Source organism: Crocodylus porosus, unplaced genomic scaffold (assembly GCF_001723895.1).
Source record: "Crocodylus porosus isolate Cpor-Errol unplaced genomic scaffold, CroPor_comp1, whole genome shotgun sequence".
NCBI classification, from domain to species: Eukaryota; Metazoa; Chordata; order Crocodylia; family Crocodylidae; genus Crocodylus; species Crocodylus porosus.
The window spans coordinates 39393296-39407353 of NW_017728943.1; the positions used below are offsets into that span (position 1 = coordinate 39393296).

Here is a 14058-nt window from a genome sequence, read left to right on the forward strand (position 1 = left end):
CCCGAGGGGGGCCCAGCAGGGAGGTGGCTGTTCTGGTCCCTACTTAGGAAGACAGAGGCAAAGAAATCGTTAAACATGTTAGCTTTGCCATCTGGTGTGACGACTAAGTTTTCCATGGCGTCCTGCAAAGGCCCCACATTACCCGGGACCTTCTTTTTACCCCCTATCCAACATGAGGGAACTACAGCCTTGTCTTAGAATAGAACATGAAATAAAAATGCAGTACCTGTATTCAGAAGAGGTGGCAAGAATTCATTCAGCAAGGCATGGAGCAGCAAGAGACCCAGTGTGAAGGAAGGGAGCAGTGCAGGATGCATGGAGTGGTACAAGACCCACAACAGAGATATGGAGTATGGAGGGGCCCAGTATGGAGAAAGGGAACAGCGAGGGCCCTGATGCAGAGGCAGGGAGTGGCAGAGAAGCACATGGCAGCACAGAATCCAGGGCAGCGGAGGTATTTGGCACAGAGGGACCCAGCAGCACAGTGTGTGGGAATAGGGGGTGGGGGAATGGGGAAGGGGACAGGCACCAGGGGAAGGCAGGCACAGCAGGCAAGTGTGGGGACGGCAAGGTGTGGGGGATCAGAAACTGGGGAGGCAAGTGACAGGGGACGCAGAGGTCAGCACTGGTGGCTGGGGGACAGATGGCAGGGTGGGCCAGGGTCAGGCTGCCTAGATCCTTCAGCTGCTTGCCTTCTCACCACTTAGCTCCCTGCTGCTGCCTTCCCCACTGCAGCAGTAGTGGAGATGAATTTGAGATGATTCTATTCTATACATGAAAAGTTATAATAAAATTGTAATTTTCCTTATATGTAATCTAATTATGGGGGCTTGTCTTAAATTCAGAGTCATTCAGAGTCATCTTAGATTCAGGGGGAGAAACCCCTAAAGAACTAGCTCAGTTTTCAGTATGTTGCAGAAGCTACCCAAATGTGTGAGGAAAATTAGCTATGTTAGACATAAAAGCAGGTCTGCAGATGAACTATAAACCAATCTACCCCTTGCAATAATACACTTAAGGTGCTAGCAGACATTGATTTAATGGTATATTGGGGGATGATCCTGGCTCCCAACAATCACTCATCCTGCCATGACATATATGCATGGCAGTATGCATGATTTTTTAAATCAGGAATAAAATTTATCAGATTCAACTGCATGGCAGCCAACCCAGGAGCCTAGCATTGGGGACCAGTCCCTGATGCCGTGCTTCGTGCACCACCCTTTCAATTTACTGGCATGCATGGAGCCTGGGATTGTGATTTAACGTGGGACATGTTTATGGCTAATCTGCCATTCTATGGCATGATATATTGGTTGTAAGTGTGGTAAGTTAATTGCATAATAAACATAATGCCTTCCAGGGGCCTTAGTTGTCTTTTTGGCTTAAGACAATATTCACTTGATAGATGTCCAAATTTCTTGACATACTGAAATCTAAGTTGTTTTACCAGTCCTTTCATTAGCATGGATATTTCTGTTACTTGCTTAAAAAACATGTGCAAAAAAACAGGTGTGGTAGGCCACATAGGCCTTCAGGATAGAAACGCCTTCTCTCTTGTTTGGGCAATGGTGAAATCCTGGGTATAAGAGAGGTTGTTTTAGCTGCCAGCATAACTGATTAAACATGAAAGTGTTTCTGCTAACTCAGATGCCCACACAAAAAGTTAATCACTGTTGGAAATTGGACTTAGTCACTTTGGTACCAGACCACACCCTAGAGTTCTGGCTTTTGGATGCAAGTATTCCTTAGGAAATCTAAATGATAGGTGCCTCCTATTCAAAACTATGTTTAAATGCCTAGGATTCACAGTAGCTTCCAAAACCTAAATGTCATTTTGGTGGGTTTCTGTTCCAAATATTCAAGTCAGATCCTGAATATGTACCTCACAGGTGTCAAAGAATTTTTTCAGGACCAATTTCTACCCCATAAGCTTAGGACTTACTGGAGAGTCATTTGCAGTTTTGTGTGTACAAAGAATCTGATCAGTTTCATTAACACATGGGAGAAAACAAGCTTAAATGCGCTTTCAAAGATTCGCTACAGTATCAACTGATTTTGCTCCTTTAAAACTTTCAGGAAGATCTGAAGTTCTAATATTAATGTGCTCTCTACACTGTCTCAAGTTTCCCTCTCCATTTCTGCAACTGTTTCCTATAACCAAAGCCAAACTGACTTCAGTTATACTTTCTGCTTTATAAGCTACACTGCTCATCTTTTCCTTTAACACTTTAACTTTCCTTTAACATGTGTCCTTACACAGTTTCAATTTGAAGTCTTCCAGAATTTTTTCTTCTTTCTATTAAACCAGCATATGTTAAAATCTGTAGCTTCTTTGTGTCCTTACTGCTCTGCTTCAGTATTATAAAATCTGGCAAAATAAATTCTAAAGGTACTTGATTTTTCAACTTACGTTACAAGGAAGAATGAACGGACATAGATCCAGGGTGACTCCGGTTAAGATCATATTCCTCTTCATACTAACACAGGGATATCAAACACATGGTCCAAGGTGCAGATCTGGCCTGCAGAGACGCTTCATCTGGTCTACCAGATTACAAGTGGACCACACAATTTAGAGGCATGGCTAGTGGGAAATGGGGTGTGCTGCAGAATTTAGGGCCTTTTCACCCCTCTGCCTCTGGCCTTGCCTCCACTGCAGCAAGCAGCTGCTTGGCCTGCTAGTTCTGCTGCTGCCCCCATGAATCTGGCCTGCAATAAGTCCCACAGTCTGGATGTGACCCAGGGCATGGGGTGAGTTTGATACCCCTGTACTAACAGGACATGTGGTAAGGTCAGCAAAATTTCAAAGCCTCCTAGGTTCTCTCTCTTGGGTTTCCTCTTAGAAAGTCATTAAAGTATAGGGCTTAAAAATATCTTAGGAAGTCATCTAGTCCATCCCTGGTGCATTCCTAAGCTGTTCCTAAAAACCTCCAGTGATTTCACCATCTTTTTTGGTAACCTGTTACAGGACTTAACTATCCTTGCAGTCAGAAAGGTTTTGCTACTCTCTAAACACTAAGGATGCAAATTCTCTTCCTTCTAAGGCTGCTTACCAATTTAGTGCATGGTGTTATTTTGCATGTTGTAGCTCTCTGTTTCCTGCTAACATCAGTACTAACACTCTGTAATCCAAAACAAGTCAACTCAAATGAACTGTCAGGTCAGTGATACTCTGCTTTCTCTATGGCATCATAACCACCAATCTCATTTCATTTTTTGGTGATTCCACAGTGCTGCAAAGGTCCCTTAAGGAGTTTTCAGTGTTCCAATGATCTGGGAATGACTGAGTTGGGAATATTGCTTTGGTCTTTTCTTTCTTTTTTCCTCCTTACGTAGGCTGACATCACAGTACTTACGTTTCTAAATCTGCAAGTGAATAAGTAGCTCACTCTACTGTCAAACTGATTTATGTATGTAGCATCTTCCTGCCAGGGCAATATTGCTCAATTGGTAGGGCATGACCTAGAGTAGTGATTCACAGCCAGGGCTCTGGATGCCATCAAGTGTGAGGAAATAAGCAGGTAAGTACAGGCTCAGGCTTGTCCCTGCCTGGAGGATCTCTCACTCCCACTGCCCAGCCCCTAATGTAAGGAGGTAAGCAGAGTAAGATACACATTATTTTTTGACAGTGGGTACCACTCAATTCACAAAACTTATGGAGGCATGCCTTGACTCCAGTAAGGGAAGCCTCAAGGTTCTCACCAGGTCGAGACCACTGACCTAGAGGGTTGACCGAAAAGGTGAGTGCTGTCAACTGAAAGTAAAGCACAATCTTGTGTTCTGTGACCTAGTAAAAACCTGGGCAAAGGAAGGAAGAGCTCACAGCCTGTCCTTGTCTCTTGTTGCCAAATCTCTCCTCTTTCCCTTTCTTTCCAAAACCCAACCTGCAAAACATCCTGTATTCCTCCTTTCCTCTTTTCAGGTTTAGGGTAGAGGAAGCAGCACTTTTAATAGTCCAAGGGAGGGGAAGTTAAGGAGATGAACCTCCAACTGCACTTGCCTATCTAATCCAGCAATCTCAGGCCAACACATCTGTCATCCTGCAGCACACGTCTTAGCCACAAAACAGAAAGCCATTATTTTGTGACCCATATCTCACAGGTCTGTGTGGAGAGACACTTGGGTGAGATGGTTTAGTCAGGGATGATCCTGCCTTGAGCAGAGAACTGGGCTAGATGACCTTGTGAGGTCCATTTTTAGTCCTACTTTCCTGTGATCCTATCAGGTTAAATGCAAACGTGGTTTACCCCCCACCCTTTGTACATGCAGTATGAAGACTTTTAATTACATGCAATCAGAGACTTTTTTTCTAGGGGACTCCTTTTAACTTTTAAAACTGAAAACTTTAAAATAGAGCACACCTCCTAGTTTAAAAAAAAATAAAACTGGAATAAAAAAATCAGATTGTGAATCATCCTGATTATCTACATTGGCCATCACTAAGTCTGGAACTGCCCTCTGTCATATGGGCCAAGAGAGTAACTTCTAGCAGTATTAAGCTCTTAGCCTTCAGGAAGAACAGAGGAACATGACACATTTTTGCTAGAAGGCTTCACAGGTATTTTCTGTTAGCAGACAAACGTTGAGACCTACAAAACCTGGGGTTTGTTCCAGGAGAAGAGAGTCTATTCCATGGGTTACAGACACTTCTACCTGGACCTCTTCTGGCCTTGTTTCCTTTAGTCTATTCATATTTCAGTCCCATCTCCCTCTCCCTGATCTCAGTTCCATCTTCCATTCCCACTCTCTCTCTGTGTTATCCCTACTCCTCTCTCATCATGATCCTTTGGCCTGAGTCTCCTCAGTGCTTTTGCTTTTCATTCTGGTTTCCTCCTGAGGTTTACTTCCTTTAGTCTTCTTACCTAGCAAGTACTAGCCTCAACCCTTGGGCTCCTCATCCAAGCTCAGTGTTCCCCTTGCTCCCATTACCTCAAAAGGCTCCCTGTCCCAAAGTATTGGCCCATCCAGTCTTGTTTTCATATACCACAGATATTTTTCCAATTTACCTTTTTCTCAGCTTTCTACTGGGTCCCAAGCTTAGCATGCCTGCCCGGTCTGTCCTACTTCCCCCGACACCCAACTCCCAGTATATCTCATTAGGCTCCTTGTCTCAGCCTATTATCTCTGCCACCATGTCTATCCATATTCACACAGCTATCCATCTAGACCAGGGGTATCAAACTCATACGGCCCTGCAGGCCAGATGAATGGTATAGGCCTGGGCCCATAGACAGCCCTTCCCCACCCTCCATGTGAGATCCAGTGCACACAATACCTGGTCCTGGAGTGGACACTGCATGCAGCACAGTACTGGCACAGTTGGAGTGGATGCCACCCAGGTCCCAGACCAGCTGAAGCAATCCCTGCATACAAGTCATACAGGCACATGTCAGGCTGTGGCCTCAAACTTGGAGCCTCAGCCTGACTAGCATGACCACTCATCCTGGCCTGCCATCCTACAGCGGATCATCCAGACTGGGCAAGGCTGGCCTGAAGCCTCCATCAGGGCATAGTCCTCCACCCACTCCCTGTCTCCAGAGTTGGAGGTCAGCAGACCCTCCACTTCCCCTACATAAACTCCTGGACAAGAACAGGCCTATTTGTCGCTTAAGGGACCATGGGCCAATGCCCACTAAAAGCTGTAAGCTTCCCTTAGAAGGGATGTCACTGGGTAAGCAACAACTGATTCCTTGGGACAATGAAAATATAACAGGGACAAGAGTGAGGTCACAGGGTTAAAACGAGTGCATCAAGGGGGGACACCAAGCAGAGCACATGGGACAGTGCCCACTGGCCCTCAAAAAAGTCCAAGGCAGGAACAGGAAGTATCTAGGCAACAGCGTTTAACCTAAATCCCAGGCTGCTTTGCTGTTTCCTTTGGTTTGTGTTCTGACTCCACTCTGCCCCCTGCTCCCCCAGCTTGGTGAAGAGGGTATGGCATGGAGCCCAAAACCTTGCTGGTGCCCTCAGACCCCCCCATTTTGGACACTGAAACTCAGTGAGACTTGCAGGCCAAGTAAGACTGGCTGAATCAGCTTGCTTCAACCATCAAGTATTAGAAGCCTGAGTCCAGGAGTTGCTAGCCAAGAACTAGTCCCAGGTGGCACATCACCAGAGGAAGAGCCACTGCTGGTGTGCGAAGGAATCTTTGCCAGAGAAGGATACTGCCACTGCCTATGTTTCCCTACAAATCCCATGAAGACAGTGGTCCAAACTAGAGACCATCAAGACTACAGATGACTCACTTCTAGCATCTGGCCTCAGGGAGTAGGAGACCACTGCTCTGGACCATCCTCAATCACAGTGGCATGTTATGCTTCAGGGTGATCCATTCCCCAAATTATCCTTTGACTCTGTTGTTTCTCTGGCATATCTGCCATGACCTATTGGTCAGGTAGAAAGCCCAGGAGATTTACTTCGATTCCAGCAACTGTCAGCAGCACTTCTGGAAACCCAGGACAGCTGCCCACTCAACAAACTCAACAGGGGTCTCAACCACTGTTGCTCCCTAGGGGACGCAGCCTTTGGAGGCCAGATCCAGCCTGCCTTGAAAATATCAGGGTTACATTGAAGTATTTGGGAAGAAGAATGTGGAGGTCCTCCCCACACACCAGGATTACAACTGCCCTTTTGACCTACAGTGAGGGGACAAAGATCCCAAACTTGCTGTCCTCCGACAGCAATATCTGCAGAAAAACCTGGCCTGGGGAATCATAAGAAAGTCTACTTTATATGCTCAAGTCCCTGTCCTATTTATCAAGAAGGATGGAAGCATCTGCCTCTTTGTCAACCACCCGGTCCTGAATCAGGTCATCTACAACTAGTACCCCATGCCTCTCATCCCAGAGGTGGTCAGTCAGGTAAAAACTGCCCACATATTCACCAAGCTCAAGCTCTGGAAAGCATATAACTTGGTGTGAATCAGAGATGGTAGCAAATGAAAAGCCACTTGCTGGACTCAATACAGGCACTTTTAGTATTTAGTTATGCTTTTGGGGCCCACTTATCCCCCAACTTTCATCAACCATGTGGGACCTTTTCGATCAATTTGTGATTGCTTACCTGGATAATATTCTAATTTTCTCGGAGGACCCTGATCACCATCTGTTAAATGTCCGGACAGTACTACAAAAGTTAGGTCAACATGATCTTTTCACAACACTGGAGAAATGTGCCTTTGACCAAACCACCATCAAACTTTTTGGCTTCATTTTATCTCCAGAAGGCCTGAAAATGGACCCCCCAGAAGGTACAAGCCATCCAAGAGCAGAAGGTGCCTCAGCATGCAAAGGAACTGTAGAGATTCTTGGGGTTTGCCAATTTCTACTCGTGGTTCACTGCCAACATTGACCAGGTGATGACCCCTCTTACCACACTGATACACAAGAATGTCTAGGTTTACTGGTCTGTGGAAGGCCAGCAAACCTTTGAATACCTGAAACAGGCCTTCGCTTCTGCCACATCTATTTGTGGTGGGAACAGATACCACTAGCACCACGATAGGTATGGTACCCTCACAATGGTAGGGTTCGGAACAGGTGCTTTCTTTTTCCTGCAAGCTCACCCCAGCAGAACAGACATAGGACATTCTGGACCACGAAGAGCAGCTTTTGGAAAGTGGCAGTACTCTCTTGAAGGGACACGTCATAGTGTACAGGTAGAAGAATGTGGAGTGTTTTCACAAGACTAAGGCACCCAACCAGAGGCAGCTTCAGTGGGTAGTTTCTTTCTCTCAGTTTCACTTTCAAAAAGCTTACCACCCTGGACCTAAGAATGTGAAAGCGAAAGCCCTGTCCCAAAAGGCTGAGTAAAACCACAATATTTTACACAGTGAGTATGATGTAGACCTGTCACAGGAACTATGCTCTTATCAAGTGTACACTACATGGGCAATTTGTGCCACCTAAGTCGGGGGAGAATGTGCTCCTGCAGTGACCAGTCAGCAACTGGTGTGGTCGGGGGGGGACAATCTTGCTGACCAGTGGTGGGGGGAGGTCCCCCCATGGTCAATTGCACCGAATGGGAAGCAGCCACAGCACTCCCAGAAGTGGCCATGGTGCTTCACCCAGCAGCACTCCCACTCCCCAGCTGGTGCTCACAGGGGGGGCACTGGTGCTCCCACCTGCCCCACCCTGCCCATTACCTAAGCAGGGAGTGCGGCCTGTCAGGGGGTACCCCCTATGCATCGCCACTGATACAATATATATCACGACAGGGCTCCAACTTCACTTGGAATAGTTAGGCACTACATAAAATAAACACATTTGTTGTTTTAGTAATTCAAAAACAGAACCATAATATTTTAGTTTGTATTAGCTTCTTTTTTACTGACAGTACTATAAAAGAGTGCAAGGTAAGAAAAAAGCGTCAGTGAAATTTGAGGTTTGCAAAAGGATAATATATCATCAGTGAATGTCAACCTCTGTGAGGTTTTAGAATAATATTGCTGGTATTTCATCAATATTCTATCTGATTACTTAGGATTTAACATTTATTAATTTATACTTCTAAAACAAACAAGACCTCAGGCATGCTATCATAATGTAAATTCACATGCAATACTATACATGAATGCATCCCCAATCAGCAAAACCTTTAAACCCAGCTCCAATAAACTAAATTAATACCTCATATCTGTTTTCACTTCACCCTGTTTCTCCAAAAAAAACTGTAAAATCAGATGGGCTTTACAAAATGCCTGAAGGTCAACAGATTAGAACTCCTTCAGGGGAAATGCGTTGCGAACATGCTACTGGCAGCCCCTAAATACGAAGCCGGTTTCAGTTTGCATGCCCTTGCTGACCTTAACTTGTGACAGCATTGTATTGGCGGGGAGGTGAAGGCTTCACTATAAGCAACTCCCAAGCGGTTAGAAAACGAACACAAAACAAGACATTCTGCTCACCAAATACAGAGCTATACTGCACACAAAATTCAGCTTCCAGAGAGACTTCAAATATAGAACTACCGTAGAACAAACTACAGTTTAATCCAGAAATAACAAAGGCATGAAAGTCAGCAGAAAGATCTTTAGTGGAAAGGAAAGAATGCCAAACACTGATGGAGAAAAGCTGTCTTCATCATAGTTGTTTCTTGGTCTGACCAGATTTCTAACAGCATGGTACCTCAGTACCATGTGGAAGAGTGCTACAATGAGGGATACCATGTCTACTCCATAAGCACTACCTTTCTGAAATGGAAAGAATGTCTTTGTGCAGCAGTGGATTTGTGCCAGGAAGACCACCAATAAGCACACAGTTTAACTGGGGCATGCCCAGAATCAAACCAGTGGCAGCAATGTTGCCTCTTTTTCAGGGAGTAGGGCACAAGGAACACGCACAGTGAGCCTGACTTTGGTGCTTCCCTGGCATGCTACCAAGGCTGCACAGACCTACCTTAAATATCTTCTTGAGTAATGAACAACAGGACACACCCTCAAACAAATTATCTGATTGAATCTCTGAGATCACTCCATAGAGATTGCTAACCTCAGCCTACCAATATCACTTGCAGCTTATTGGAGTCTCAGGCAGCTTGCTTTGGCCTAAGTCTCAAGTTCTGCTGGGTAATGTGTAGTATTCCTAACATGGAAACTCCTTTCAAATTAAAAAACCATCTCACTGCATTAAAAAACTGCTTATGTTTCATTTAATATTTCACTCCTGTGATTTTATATACTAAGAATAACCAGAGAGCTGAGTTTGTGGCCTTCTGATACTGCTTTGTGCTGCCATGCATCAGCCTCAGATTAGATTTCTGGTGTCATACTCTTTCCCCTGACTGAGTGCTGAGAAGACAGCAAAACCAGACCCTGGGGGCACAAGGACTTATCAGCAACCTCCCTTACTAATTAAGCAGCGGTTTGATAGGTATGACAAGAAGTCCCATTCAACTCTTAAATGGAAGGATGATGGTTACAACCCAAGGCCTCAAGTACAGCTGTGGGCTTAAAACTAGAAAAACTAAAGCTCTTTCGGAGGTACAGAAAGCCTTCTTCCATCTCTCCCTTGCTCCCCTAAGGAAACACACCACACATACACATGTGTGCACACACGCAATAGCATTATTACAAACCTGTCTAAAAGAGGCTCCACTTAACACACATAACCACAGAATGAAATACTTACTTTATTAAAAAAATAAAATTGGCAGTAGTTGCTACATATATTTAAATAAGTCAATCAGTCTTTTCTAAAACACCTACTTTGTACAATACAGCCTACAGCCCCATTTTTGGTTTAAGAAGCATAAATGCATGTACAGCTAACAGGTATGCTTGCATATAAATGCATGTACAACTGGCAGATATGCTTTTGGCCCTTACTGATAACCTGTTGATTTTGACTTGGTTACATCTTTCTAAAATTACTTCATGACATTCAAAAATTGAACTAATATACATCATAATACATTTCAGCATGGTCAAGTGAACCCCTCAGGATTTATAACAGAAAGGTGTGGTCAGCATCTACCATAGGGGCAAAAGTTAGTGGCACTACAGTAGTCAAGCAAAAGTATCATACAGCTTGATATGCTTCCCTCTTAGTGGTGTAGAAAACTTTCCTGAAGGTTTGTTAGCAGAAGGTTCTTTTCTTTGCACTTGCAGTTGCTGTCATTGCTGTTCAGTCTTTTTTTTAAATACGAAAATACAAACTCTACCACTGTCTGAACACGAGCCAGTGAAACAATAACATACCTTCTTTAGGTGGGAACAAAGTTTATAAAATGACCTGTAGTAATAAGCAAATGCATACAATACACATAAAGATACCTTAAACAACAATCACGTTTTGGCATGAAAAACCTACCTTGGGAGAAGAAGAAAGCTCCTTTGCTGTAGGAATAGCTGACATGCTTTCACTCATTCCTGTCTCTGTCTTTGGCGAGGAGACTGGTGGTGCAGGAGCCTTCCTTTTCATCTTCTTTTCTGTTTCTTGCAGTGAAGTAACTTTATTTAAAGCAGGGTTCGATTTTGGTTCATAAAATGGATTTGATCTAATTAAAAGAAGGGAAACGTATTTCTTGCTATCTCTTTTTATTTTTAAAGCAAAAATAATAGTTGATTGTTTTGAGAAGCTGGTGATAAAAAACCTGATTTAATACTCTTTACAAAAAAAAAATTGATTCTGCTGCTGTTGCCTTGTTGTATGACTGATGAGTGAATTATGCATAGCTGGCAATTGCTTTAGGCCAGCATTTGCAAAACTGGGTCCCTAAAGCTAAGCTTCCCAAATCCATATTTACCTAGCTAAAGAAAAGCAGCCTGATTTTCAGATGTGCAGAACACCTGCATATCCTACAGAACTCAACGGCTGCTACAGGTTCTAAATAACTTTGAGAATAAGACAACTTTCACTTGGATGCTTATATATAGATTTGGGAGCATATCTCTAGGCATGTATGTTTGTACATTTTGGCCTCAGTATGCATATAAAAGTCAAGTCCATTTTCATTTTAGTCACAGATAGCTATTCTGGCCTTTGAAGAACACTCTATGGGACAAAGCACAAGAAAATAATGGCTAACTGTCGATATAAAGAAATGCAAGTCTAATTCATTAGGAGTATTTTTGACAAATTATCTTTGAAGAAACCCAATAAAACTGAAACTCATATAATCTGATCTGATGCCCTATCATCTGTAGCTGCATCATTTCACTCAATTAGTTTATGCAAAACGAGGCAGAGTCATTAAGGGGTCTTGTATCTTCTAAAACACTTACTTTGCACAATACAGCCTACTGCCCCATTTCTGGTTTAAGAAGCAATACAGCTCCAGATTTTGAGTCCAGAATTTGAGTCCTGCTCTGGATCTATGCCAAGGGAGTGTGATCATATTTCTGGAATCTCAGAACGGAACAGGACCCCGCCTCCCCTCCTTACCCAGCTCAGCTTTCCACATTTTGGTCTCAATGGAGAGCACCAATGAGCAGAGTGTGTGTACGTATGAGAGGGAGCATACGTACATGATGCTGTCCCAAGCAACTTGCTGGTTTCTGCAAATGAGTGCTTCTGTCCCTGCTCTCCCAGCAGGGGGCTTCTGAAAACAGGACAAAAAGCATTAATTTGAAGAAACCAACAAGACAGATGTTCAAATGGGACTGTCCTGTGCCTTAAACACACTAGCCCAGTGGACTGCTAAATTCGAGAGGATCTCTGACTCCATGCTAAGGAAAGGAAATTATCCTAGCATTTACACTCCATAACCATCTCCACTGTGTCGTATAATAGCTTCTGCTAAGCATTGCATTCTTGGAATACAAAACAGATGAAAATATTGTATCTAATAAGGATCTTTCGCTACACTATGCTAAATTGTTTATTCTCTTCTTAAACATCTGAAACTGTGAAAATTGAAAATACAGTGAAATCTTCATTAACAACACTATTTTCCCACCATTTTCTTCTATAATATTATGTTAAACATTTTTTTAGTTTTAAAATATTTTCTTTAATAACACCGACTGACTAGATATTACTTTTATGCAGCCTGGCCTAATCCCTCTCTTTACCAAGTAGAAGTAAGCACTGGTTCTGTCTCAGCATTGAGAATAAACCTACCTCTGGGGGTAAAGTTTACTGAGCATACTTTTGGGAGCATGGTGGTAAGGAAGAAACTGAAAAAAGAAACAGCCATTGAACAAAAGGCCCAATGCATTACACCTGTCTTTCTGTGGAACTGTTGCTGTGGAACAGAGAGAGATCTAAAACTAGATAGCTCAGTGAAAGGAAAGACTAAGACTAAAATAACTAGTTTGCTGACTGAAGGACTCTTTAAGGTGTTCCCACTTCAGTGCTCTTCAAATGCAAAAAACACTAGTGAAATTAAAGCTAAAGGCAATGTCAAAATAACAAGTTTAACAAAAACAGATGGACATACACCATGGGAGGAGGAGGAAAAAAGACAGTATTCAGTCTTGAACAGAAGACTCAACAGTATCTGTCAATCGTTCTAATTTTGCTGACAACCTTGTTGAGCTGTCTTCAGACATTAGGGAGTTCAAAGGGAGGTGAAAATGAAGATAAAAAAGATAAAGGGCAAAGAACAATACATTATCTAGGAGAGCACAATGTTTTCTTTAGTTCCACAAGTTAGTCCTCTGACTAGCCAACAGATGCAGCATGTTTTGGCAATGAACTAACTGACCCTCACGATTCCCAATTCAAAAATACAGCAATAAGGTGTATTGGAACTTTTTAAAGAAGTTAACATTAATTTACTGCTAGCAAAGAATTAATACTCAAAAGAGAATAAAAAAGTTTGAGTTGGGTGGAATCACATTTTTTAATTAATTTTTTTAGTGATATGCTTTTAAAAACATTTACCACAACACATTTACCCAGAAGCAAAGCTGACAATTAAGTTACAGATTTGTTTAGAATTTGCATTAAAATGTAGCTTATATCAACATCTTTAGTTTGTATTACGTGCAGAACACACTGACATAACATTTTTCATCTAACTGTTCCTCACCATGTTTTAAAACTGGTCCTAAATTTTTGAACTGTTAGTTTGCAGGAAGATTCCTTCTAAAACACTAGAAGTCTGAAGCAGGGATAGGGCTCTAATTTTATTGTAAAAAGAAGTAATAACATAAATTTAGGTTCTGAAACCAGCAGAATTATTTTGAATTTACAGGTATCTACCAGAAAATATTTGATCTAGTAATTTCCACTGGCTACATAAAAGGTAAAAGGAGGCAGAATCTGGCTTAAGAAACCCAGTAGAAGATAATAGTTATACTAATTTTCCAAGGGAGCCCCATGCTGTCTTTGCTTCAACAATATTACACAGTCAATATACATAATGGGACTTATCAAAAACTGGTTGGGTTTCTATTCACTATATAAAGCATCTCTATACCCTCCTCTTTATCTACTTAAAACAGTTGCAATTATATTTTATCTTTACAACTACAGTGTCTTACAGTCACTGATTAATTAGACAAGAAGCTATATAGATTTATAGTTTCATAGTTTCTAGGGTCAGAAGGGACCTGAGCAGATCATCTAGTCCGACCCCCTGCCATGGCAGGAAAGAGTACTGGGGTCAAAT

General features: G+C 42.7%; 1 protein-coding gene across 10 annotated transcripts in view; it reads right to left on the reverse strand.

Annotated features, from left to right (window-relative positions):
- EHBP1 (EH domain binding protein 1) overlaps window positions 1–14058 on the reverse strand; it is a 334374-nt gene that overhangs the window by 138962 nt on the left and 181354 nt on the right. For all 10 annotated transcript variants that reach the window (XM_019549195.1, XM_019549196.1, XM_019549194.1 and 7 more), the window contains one exon: window positions 10812–10998. In XM_019549195.1, the coding sequence (XP_019404740.1) occupies window positions 10812–10998 (187 nt within the window). The remainder of the gene's footprint in view (window positions 1–10811; window positions 10999–14058) is intronic.